Consider the following 11754-nt stretch of genomic DNA (forward strand, 5'->3'; position numbering starts at 1 on the left):
GGAGCAGGAAACTCAATAGACTTGTCATGCAAGACAGATCTGTTCCGCCAGCGGTCAGCTGGACCGCACGTTATTGTTATATTCACCCTCTTGCGGGGATAAAGTTTCTCAGACAATGCCCAAAAGCCTTCGCATTCTGCTTTTCTTTAGCCTGTTGGCCTCTCTGAAGGCGTTTCCAAAATGCTCGTTACCGTTCTCTCCCCAGGACAGAAAAGGGCTTGGTAAGAGGAGGCCACAGCTATCCTGAAAACCTGAAATACCCCCTGAGATTTTCCATAGCTCTGATGGACAGCTCTGGAAGTCTCAAACTCACTCACTGGCTCAGTTCTCAGGGGTAAAACTACTCTATTCTGACTTAAATGACAAGTCTAGTTTCTGCCTCAAAGGATCTGCAAGCTGGAGAAAGGCTTATTCTAATAGATCTCGGGACTACCTTAGGAGAAAAGAAATTGGAAGGTAAGGCAAGATATATTTCCCTACTTCTCAGAAATTGTTTTGTAGCACCCAGGGGAATCACAAATATCCATCAAGTGTGTCGCGAGGCATTGAAAATATTGCTGCAATCTAAAGCAAAGAAATTCTTTCTTATATTCTCTCCCCCCTTTATATTTCTAAGGCAATGGCTTTCTTCATCTCAGAACACAGGCAGATACGCAAATGTATTGATTTCCCATTGTTCTTGTTGACACATTTTATTATTTTTATGGCAAATGCTAAAGGGTCATAAAACCTTGTTGTTGCAAGTAATGACGTTGTGAAAGGGTTTGCCTTCCGGAAAGGAGAGGAAAACACAGGTGTGATGAACTTGTTGTGGGATGTCGTGTACTGAGTCCAGTACCTACGAGAATATTTCAAGGAATAAGTGACCAGGCAGGAGGATGCATAGTTCTGATCAGAATGCAAAGAAAAATAACGAGAGGAAACTCGACGTAGAGAATTATACCTTCTGCAATTACCTACCATGAATTCTATGCATGAAAAAGAAATACATTGGCAGGAACTGAATATCACATAGTTCTTCACTAGTAAAAGCTAAAATAGGTCCCATAGTGCAGTTGCATTACTGTAAATATTCCCGACAGGTAATTTTCTGAGGGTTGCATGGGGTTTTTGAGAAGAAATGCTGTTTTAAGGCACATGGGTAGAGTTTTCTTCAAAATAATTGTTACTTGGAATATTCTGTCCTGGAAGGGCCTTGCTGAAATATTTTGCTCATTGTTTGCTTAATATAACACAACTGGGCTTTTATTTCTTTGTTTTAGCAAACTAGGATGAACGATTTGCACTGCCTGAATTTAGACACTTGGACCTGGTCTGGAAGGTGGGTTTCTCTCCATAACACTGAAAAGTCCAATGTAGCATATTGAAACATATTGTAGTTCCAGTGCTAATTTTGTAGCTTTTCCGAGAGGAGAATGGGAGTTTGGGGACTATTTGAACAGCTGTTAGGTTGTGTTTCAATTTAATTTAATTCGATAGTGGTTACTAAGCTTTTTCTGTTCTGCACCCAAGCATTGATGATGCTATTTTAAACACAGCATGTAGTGATTTAACATCTTCACTTTCAAGTCCGGCTACATTTGTCCATATGGAGTTTTAGTTTTGGTGTCTCTCTGAATACTGTTTTTACTGTCTAGATCTGGCTCATTGTGGTACAGAATGAGGAAATATCTCCCCCTCTTCCAAGATAAGCATATTAAGTGTTTCTTTTTTTAATCAAGTAAAAAGCATGACCCATCTGATCCCGCACCAAGTGTGTTCTCTGAGCCCAGAGCGAGGAGAGGGAGCAGAGAATCCTCCATCCACCCTGATGGACAAGGAAGTCCCACAGCGTCCTCTCAAAAACACTTGGAAGATTTCTTTAATTAGCACTTAGGATTAACTACTCAATTTAATTCCCCTCTTTCTTTGCTGAGTGTTTCAAAATTAGCAATGCTTTACCTAAATGATAGCGTTGTCCCCCTGAGACTGTGAACTTTACCTCTGAGTGGATTCATTATTCAGATTATTGCTTTGTTGTTGTTGCATAAGCAGTTGCTTTATATTCCTTTAAAAAGACCTGTGACAGTTGAATGACACGTCAATGAGAGGAACTTCAAGCCCTGAAGGAGAAGTGTCAGTGTCAAAGTTTTGTCCACGTCCTCGTCAGCCAGTGACCCCTTTTGTTTGGCATATGTAAAGCTAATCTTGAAGTTTTTAAAGTATTTTCTGTTCTTGACCTGAATAGAAGAGGCTGATTTTTCCGTACGTGCACACAAACGCATCCTTAGGCTGAGGATGATAACAGTAAATGGAGCCATTCCAAAAAGCTAAAGATTGTTCCAATACGCAGTTGTTTCTATTAATATATTGCAATCCAAGAACAGCTCACCTGAGCTACTAAATCATACCTGTGATTTAGTATTGACTCTGATCATTATACATTTAGGAGCCTCCTATCCAGCTGATCCATAGCACCTCTGCAAGGAGTCTCTGAGAGACTGAAACAAGAGATTTAAGAGAGACTAAAAATGAGATTGAAGAGATGAGGAATAGAGAGTCTTTGCAGAGCGTCTGCTGCTGTGTGGCACCTTGCAGGAGTCAAATGTTCATCTTAATTCATATCTAGAGTGGTAATTAATTAAAGACTGGACTTGAGGAAGCTTCAAAAGCCTGAACACTGTTACTAAAGTGACTTATGGAAACCTGAGAAATATAATGGAGACTATCATAGATGGCAGAATTTAGATGAGCCATTGTCAGGAGGGAAAAAAAAAGGCTACTTTCCTAGGGCTAGATGATGTTTTCTCCAAACAATTTATTAATTATCTGCTCTGGTAAAACCATCTCATATTTCCAGGCCACCTACCAGCATGCACACACTTACAATACCTCTATAGTGTGATTTTTATCTTCTAATTATAAGAGGTGCAAAACCCAGTGTGTCTTTCAGGACAATATCGTTTTTATTCTAATTTACAGTCTGTCCTTGCACAGATTGTTTGGAAAATTATTTTTGTCTACACAGTTCCTCTCCTAAAATCAGTAGTAGTGGCTGTATTAGAAATGGGGCATTTGTAGGGATCATGTCAAATATAAAGAACGTGGTCCCCTGAGTCCTGTGATTCCACACACAAACATGGTAAAATAAGACAGAGTAGATAAACAGGCTGGTTTGGTTTTACCTGAAATTTATATAGCAAAGAAATGCTGCTGAGACCAATAAAGTTATGTCTTAAGAGTGTGAAGTAAAGAAAATAACTCTCTGTCCTTTGAGTACCAGCAATAGTTTTGAGCAGTTCTAATCAGACAACCCATTTCCAACTGCAAACTGCCTCTGAAAAGCGCTGGAGTCATTCCAGCATTTCACAGGTGGGGAAATTCCTTCTGACTTGTTTGCTGTCAGACTGAGTTATTTTCTCCTCTCGGTATTTCTTGTGAGGAACCTTTCCTTACGCTATAGCTTCAGATTCCTTTCTACTGAAATTTCTGATCTGATCATGAATTAAAAACCGAGCAGGATGTGACCTTTCTGATCTCGAGAACAGAATTATCTCGGCCACTCTGCAGCTGCAGAGAAGTTGCCCATGTGAGTGATCACCAAATGAGACTCGGGGATTTAATACAGATTGAAAAGTTGGGCTGAATGCTGCTGACCAAGACAAGTCACCTGCAGGTGTCTGAAGTTCCGTAAAGTCCAGATCTCCAAGCAAAGAGGACTTGGGGTGGACAGTCCTGCATCCAAATTAACTTATCAGGCATCCTCTCCTAAAAGAAAAACTCCAAATGCAGTGATGATTTTGTTTAAAGCCTCGTGGCTTCTCATTAACCAGTCACATCAAATTCTTTTTCTTATTTGACTCTATGCAATTCCTTAAGGAATTGCTTAATATTAACCTATTAATCCAGGAATATCTTCTAATATGAGATCACAATATTTATTTTGGTTGCCACTACCCAGGAGTTATCTTGCCTTCCCTGAGCTCCACTGACCTCTTATTAAAAAAGTCCGATGTTATGTTATTTCTGTTACTGTGATAACTTCTTGTATCAGGAGCGTGAAAGATTGAAACGTTATCACCCGTCAGTACCTGGTATATTTTTCTAACCATCAAAGCCCGTTATATCTCAGCACAGTCTGCCTCTTTTACCAATTTTGGAAGCATCTTATACAAGAGTTGTGCAGAGCCCGCACTCAAACATTGCGACTTGGCTTCAACTTGGGCGCCAAATTTCGCGGGGCGGTTTTGCAGTCGCTGTTTAATTAGCTGCGATGCTGCAGCCTTTGCTCCCAGCTGCAGAACTGCAGTCACCAGTAGTGAAATCCCTGTAACCGAACCGCCTGAATTCCTCACCCCAGAAGCGCTCAGTGAAGAGAAACAGGCACAGCTGCTGCCAGGGGAGACATGGAGCGGAAATCACAGATTGTGCTTTTCAAGGACCTGTTTCTCTTCACTGATTATAAAGGAAATGCAGGTGACTGTCTCTGCACATTGCAGATTGAGCCCATCTGTGTGTATTACACTCACTAGTGAAGCGGAGGGGAAGAAAAAGTAACTTTCTTTGAGATCCAGCCTACCTGGACTGGCCATTCCTTTCTGACCCACTCTGGACAGTCTCCAACTAAGATTCTGACCCTGCAAGAGAGTTTACAGGTGTTTTCACCTGCTTTTTGCATCATCTTTCCAAAAGGAGGGTGTACCGGGTGTGTGGTGTCCTGGATTCTATGTGGTTAAGGGCTTTACAAGAGAAGTTGCCTCTCTGCTGAGTTAGTATCAGGATAGTAGGTGGGCTGGTGCCCTCTGGAGGTCCCTTCTCTTGGGATCCTCCTGAGACACCCACTATAGATAATCCCTTATGTTCAGGTGCTTTGCTGTTCACATTCTCATCTCAAGCATATCTAACTGTGCAGCTAAAATGAAACCCATGGATAACATCTGGAAGAAAACTCTTCTTTTTGTAACACGAGCAGATTTTTGGAATAGGAAACCTGCAGCTGTTATGTACTTAGGAACTCAATTTTTTATTAAAGTGTATCTCAAAGTGTTAAAGGGCACAATGGTTGAAGAGATAATAACTTTTGGATAAAAGGTAAAGCCACAATCCCTGTGCCATTGAAGATCATTTTCCTGGGAGCAGAGAGACTGTAGCCCCTCAGGATTCATTCCATTTTATCTCAAATAACAGAGTCCGTTTACATACACGTTCTGTACAGTTTATTTGAATTTATAGTCCTTTCTTTGCTGTCCCCAGTGCCTTCAGCTGGTTCCATATTTACATAATTGATTGTTCAGAGAACAGTTACTGCCAGGAATGACTTTGTTTAGATTTGATCACCGCTCCAAAGTGAATTCAAGTTGTGTAAGTGCAGCGTTTTCACTGGGAAAATATCCAAGCTTGTTCTAGGACAAAGTAAATTAACTGTTACATTTTCTGGCAGGTTAATTTTCAGCATTCTTTGACAAATTGTTTTTGTTTATTTGTTTCACCAAGAATTAATATCAGCGGAGAGAAACCGAAAGATCGATCCTGGCACACGTTGACTCCCATAGGAGATGACAGACTTTTTCTCTTTGGTGGACTAAGTTCTGATAATGTCCCTCTAAGTAAGTAATTCAGAGATTGTAATTCTATGGTACACTGCAGTACTAACCTTGTGTAGCGTGCACATTTGTCTTTATCAAACTACTTAGACCTGAATCTCGTTACAAAATGTTCATGTTGCTTGAATATTTCTCTAGATATCTTATTATTTTTATTAAAATATAAGAGCACGTTGTGTAGTACAGTGCGAATGTATGATAATAAATCTTCAAACTATCATCTGCGAGAGTAAAGGCCAGAGTCTCATGCTTTTCAATATGAACAAGGGGTGCAGGAAGAAGATGCAAATAATAATGCCAACATAATGTGGATTTTTGGATTAATAACAAATCACAGCTACAAAATGTTAACTAGGAAGCAGGATAGTCTTATACCGAGTTACTTTTCTAGAAAAGGCAACTTATTTTCATGAAAAGATGTGAAATTAGTGGAAAATATTTAGAGTGTGACAGGTATAGTCTGCTGGGGGGGGGTGTGATTTTTCTCAATATATCCAAAAGAAAAAAATAAGTGTATTTTCATTCCAGATTTTAATGCAGTGAACTTTCTGTGACTGAATGGTGAAGTTACATTACGAAGGCTGACGAGATGCAAGTTAATGTAGCAATGACTTGACTGTTATCTTACTATAATGTGCTCTTAGAGCACAGAGCTTTTTGTCTAAATAAAAAAGGTGAGACTTTGTCCCAAGAACAAGTACTAATGTGTGTTCTTCTATTGCAGGTGATGGCTGGATTCACAGCGTTACAACAAATGGCTGGAAACAACTCACCCATTTGCCCAAGAGTAGGCCTAGGTACACAAAATAGCTCCTGCTTGCTGAAATTTAGGCATTTTAATAAATTAAGTAATTTTAAATTATCGATCAGTATTTTTAAACTACATTATAAGGGGCTTTTTTAGAAAATTAATGCAGTATTTAATAGTTTGCTTTACTAACTTGTATTCCTTCATACTTGATACAGCATTATTACTTTCTATATTTGTTATAGCTGATGCTTGCTTGCATTAAAAGACCTTTTTGTGATGAAGGATCTGGGTGTCCAACTAACCTGCTGTTCTACAGCCAAATTGATTTTATATAAGAAAATATATATCACATAACTTTTGAGGAATTAATAACCTATGAGAATAATAAAAGTTTATTAATGTCAAAACATTATTAGAAATACAGGGGAGACAACCATGAAAATGTTGATGGACCTTTCAGACTTCAAAAGTATAATAAAAGACCTTGTTTGGCTGGGTTTTTACCTGAGCAGAAGTAACTAATTGTGATCACAGTTTTGCAAATCTTAATTTCGTACTAAACAGCACATTAAGTGACTCTGGAGTTTTGTTATTTTGAGGACTTAACTGCCAACTAAAAAGGACCAAGTTCTAGGACATGTTGTTCATACTGGCAACAACTTGTCTCTTCCAGGCTCTGTTCCCCTTCCCTCTCTAGTTTAAGACTACAAAAAGATACAAGATTATTTCAAGTTTCATGTTCTGAAGCAGAAGGTGCCGTTGAAAACAGGCGCTTGCTGTATCAGAGCACAGACTTATTTCTGTTTTTAAACAGTGTTTGAAGCATTCTCTGTATTTATAACATAAATACTATTGATTTGCTGTAGATAGTAAGTTTTAGCGTAGTGTCCAATTCTGGTCTGGCACTTGCCTGCTTCCTGCCTTATGTTCTGGTTGCTATTACTGAAATATCTTCACCTCAATTAATTTTCTTCCTGTTTTATCCTATTCTAGGGTGGCTCTTTAAATATAACAGCACCATTAGACCAAATTTTCTGCTGTCTTAAATTTCAAACTCTTTCAAGTCCAAATAGGCCGTAGCTTCACAGAGTATTTTCCTTTTACAATCAGTGAACTGATACATGAAGCAACTGCCTTAAATGACAATTTGCATTCAAAGATCATGTTTGTCTTCATGTTCAGTTCCTTACACGGAAGGTCTCATAAAAGTTACCTGCTGAAGCGAGCTGCCTCGCCTTGTGTAATTATTTTTACTGGTGCATCATGTAAAAGGATCAGGAAGGGCTTTAACTCCAGCCTAGGGAGCTGCAGCTCAGCTTTACTCTGCAGTTAAGCTGGACTAAGGTTTGTGCCTGAGATGGTGGTAGAGCTGGATGTTTGGAACCTGTGCCAAAGAGGGTTCCTGAGGGTGACACTGAGAAATTTGCTGCACACGCAGCCCAGACCCTCCTATAAAGACAGATTTTTGCTGCCAAGACTCTCAGAGGTCCCTCAAGTCCAAACATGTCTTACGGTTCTTCTCCACCATCTGAAGATGCAGCCTGGTTGGCTTTCAATGACCTAAAACACCTCCCTCCCTTAAAAACAACAACAACAAAATAGATACATATATATATATATATATATATACACACATTTCAGGAAGACCTGGAAACGTGGGTAAACGGAGCCGTACCAAAAGCCTGTGTAAATATTGAATTAGTTTAAGTGTTAAGTACTTAGTTGTAGCATAATTGTGCTCACACGGGATTACTGCAGTATCTCCGCAGCTGAGAAAGCTTTAAGTCAGTTCTATCGCTAATATGACTTTACAGCAGGACTTAAAATGCTCTGGCAAGAATATAGATGTGTACTTATTTGTATTTTATAATATTATATGGTATATGACACATGCATTAGTGTATTTTCCTGACGCTCTGCAAAATCGATTCGTTCCTTAAATTCTGTAGAGAATAATTTCCTGCATGTTTAGTAATTTCTAAAAAAATGTCTTCCAGGTTATTCTGTGATTCTGTGTTGCTAGACGATATTTTTCTTCTTTCTGTCCACCAGTTGTGCTGCATGCCATATTAAAACAGAGAACAAATTGCCTGCTTAACCTCTCCATTCCTGCTGTTTTCATGCCCATGTCGTTGTTGTAGTTAGAAGAGCTGTGGTGACATCAATCCAGCATCTGTATGATTTGAATAACGTGCTTTGTTAGAATGTTTAGGTGCTAAGTTAGAGCAGCTGTGAGAGGACAATAAACTCTGGCAGCCTGTAGACAAAAAAAGCCTCAGGTTGCGAGCTAGGATGGCAACAAGTGAAGGCAGGAAAGGCTCCCCAGAGTTCCGCGCCCATCAACGCCAGGCCAGACTTTCCCTAAAGCAGATAAGGCACAGATCTATGCACAGGTACGAGGAGGAGAAAAGGTGGGATTACAGTTTAGCCTGAGGAGAGCGGTGAATAATTCCTGATGTGAATGGAGTAAGAAAGTGAGAATGGTGATTTATTTTTATTGTTTTTGCATGAAAGTTGTAGTGGCGCGGATTGTTTTGAAGTGGATGTAAAGGGCCAGAGCTCTGTGGTGATGATCATCTTGTGACGTTCGCTGATACACCAGCAGAAAAATCATGGCAAAATCTACCAGTAATAAAAAACCGAGCAAGGTGTAGCTGCTGAAGTAGCAGAATCTTTGTTAAAGCAAGATTTTACAAGCCAGGGTTTGGTTTTATACCACGTGCTTTCCTGTGCACAACATAGAATTGGTGGGTGTGATGTAAGTACTTGACACACAGAAAATGCTCCCCAGGAGCCCCAAGGGGAAACGTAACACTGAATGGGATCATTTGTTCCGAAGCTCCAGGGTAAGAGTCAGTACTGAAAACCCCACAGCCTTAAAGCTGTTAGAATTGTAGTTATGGATTAAAGAAATAGTGGAACATGTAAAATTATTTTTTTTAAAAAAAAAGCTATTGACTAAAGCTTTGCTTGTATAGTTATTTTGTTTTCTAAAACTTTTCCACTTGAAAATAAATAGAAAAAGTATATACAACTAGAGTACAGAAGAGTCAAATAATGACCAAAAAATGTTGTTCTGCATGAAATGTCATAATTCAGCTGAATTCTCATGAGATGGATAGTCACATTGCTCTCTCCTTTTACATTGTTAAAGCAATTAGTCATATCATATTTTAAGGTATTATTTTTCACCTCTGAAGACTTTTAAAAGAATATTTGTCTTGGTTTCCTAAGAAGTGAGGGTTACATTATTGTGCTCTGTGCTTGGTGTGGCTGCCCCTCCTGCCCGTGTACGTTGTGAATCGATTGACCCATTTCATTAATATTTGAGAAATAAATAGGCAGCTCAGAGATATTAAGTCCCAACATACTCTGTGCAAAGAAATGGCCAAAGAGAAAAGAGAGACTGTGGTGTAACCACTGCGCTCGGTGCTTGTTCTCCATCCTTCCATGTGAACAGAAGGTCGATGACAAACGGGCTTCGTTGTTCTGCAGCTCACAGAGCAACTTGTGAAATACCTTGTTTTAAATGGTAATAATTCTCCTTGGGTAAGTAGTGAGGCCAGGATTAGACTTTCAAGGTGCTGTGCACAAGCTGTGGAATCACAGGGTTAGAAAAGTCACCTTTGCATTTTACTTAAAAGGAGCTTGTATCCTTACAGCAAAAATATCTTTTGAAAAGAAACTGGAATATGAAGAGTGGAGGAGAGTCTGTGTGAGGTGAAGAGGTGAACATGCAAGCAAACTTGCTGCTTTTCTGAAACCCTTCAATATGTCGCTTTGAGGTTTGTTTTGCTGATAACACACAACTGCCTGTTGTGACTTGGTCACTAATTCCATTTATAATCTTATTTCTAGATTGTGGCACACGGCCTGCCTGGGAAAAGAAGGAGAAGTGATGGTGTTTGGGGGCAGCAAAGATGACTTGCATTTCATGGACACGGTCAGTAACTGAATAATGAAATCCTGGCATTATAATAATTAAAACCGAAATAAAATACAGTTGATACAGTTGGGTTCATTCATGTATGGTGTTGGGAGATGTGATCTTTGGAAATAATCGATGAGGGTTTTTTCTTGCCCTTGTTAGGCTCATAAAAAGGAATTTTTTCAGATTACTTATAAATAATTATTAACTATTCTCAGTTTTAAATTGTGCGTGTGGTAATAAATGCTGCGTTAATGTAGAAAGTAGCAGTATTTCTGAGAAAAGCTCTTTGTCATGTTAACAGTGGTTGTTTTTCTTCTGTTGATCAGGGTCACTGCAGTGATTTGTTAATATTTCAGACTCAACCTTACTCGCTCCTCAGGTGAGTCGAGGTTATTGGCACCACGAGTCCGGTGTAAATCATTACGACACTGTGCTCGTACACTCAGGTCTTCAGCTTATAGACCGTTTACTTAACTTTATTTTTTTCCTCCTTCTTCAGGTTGTGTCTTGACTGCATTGGCAAAAACGCCGCTCTGCTGGAGAACCAAATACCATGTTTGCCATCCAAACTTTTGGAGCAGGTGCTGAAAAAAATAACCTTCTGGGCTGCAGTGAACCACCGGCAAGAGAAGAAAGCTGAAACGGAAAGACAAAGCCAACTAAATTCCACATGAACAACGGCAGCAAAACTGTTGAACACTTGGCTTTATTTACAGCGTACAAGCAAAGTGTTTTGTTAGTGAACTTTACTAATGCTACAGAACAACTGTATGTTAAGCTGAGTTTCTAAGTGAAGTTTGAGAACAAAGAAATCCTTTTTATGGGAGTCTCTTTTGTTTTTGGCATTCTAGAAAACTGATAAAACTTCATTTGTATATATTGTTAACTTCTGCTGTTGTGGTCTTAATGGGACAGTCCGTACAACTTGTTCTTTTTTGAAGGTGACAGATGGTACAAAATGTTTTCAGTTGGAGAAAATGTGGCTTGAGTCTAAAATCTTCCTACAGCCTTATCGCATCAGCCTTTCTGAAAATACAAAATGAGTTCCACACCGTTATCTCTGGAAGGTTCACACTTGTCAGTCTTGAGAAAGGTAAATAATTTGCTAACACCACCAAATCTGATTATTTGATTCTACTGTCTAGTCAAGTGATGGAGCCAGAACTCTTACTCAAAGTAGGAAAATCAATATATTAACCCTGCAACTTAAGGAAAAAGCTGCCGTGAGCAGCTTTTGTATAGGAAAGCTGTATAGGAAAGCTGACAGTTCATAATACGGTTTTACTATGGTTCTGTAATCAACGAGTCCTTTTTGAAATAGGTTGTATATGGTATTTTGGATGTGTAAAGTTTATATTTAATTCTTGTTTAAAAAAAATGCTTATTTATTGTTTAAAAAGAGGCTATGTAGTACTTGGCTATTTTTCTGTTCCAAAGATTTAGTTAACAGGAGCACAGTCATTAAAATTTTATAGAGTTGAATCAAGACC

At 39.1% G+C, this 11754-nt stretch overlaps 1 protein-coding gene across 2 annotated transcripts in view; it reads left to right on the plus strand.

Moving 5' to 3' along the window:
* The window catches only part of KLHDC1 (kelch domain containing 1), a 31575-nt gene extending 19823 nt beyond the window's left edge, over positions 1 to 11752 (plus strand). For both annotated transcript variants that reach the window (XM_082057752.1, XM_082057751.1), the window contains exons 8-13: positions 1263 to 1321; positions 5473 to 5585; positions 6307 to 6379; positions 10192 to 10276; positions 10591 to 10643; positions 10764 to 11752. In XM_082057752.1, the coding sequence (XP_081913878.1) occupies positions 1263 to 1321; positions 5473 to 5585; positions 6307 to 6379; positions 10192 to 10276; positions 10591 to 10643; positions 10764 to 10938 (558 nt within the window). In that variant the 3' untranslated portion in view covers positions 10939 to 11752. The remainder of the gene's footprint in view (positions 1 to 1262; positions 1322 to 5472; positions 5586 to 6306; positions 6380 to 10191; positions 10277 to 10590; positions 10644 to 10763) is intronic.
* The last annotated feature ends 2 nt before the right edge of the window (positions 11753 to 11754 follow it).

Source organism: Streptopelia decaocto (assembly GCF_964273445.1).
Source record: "Streptopelia decaocto genome assembly, chromosome: 7".
Classification (NCBI taxonomy): domain Eukaryota; kingdom Metazoa; phylum Chordata; class Aves; order Columbiformes; family Columbidae; genus Streptopelia; species Streptopelia decaocto.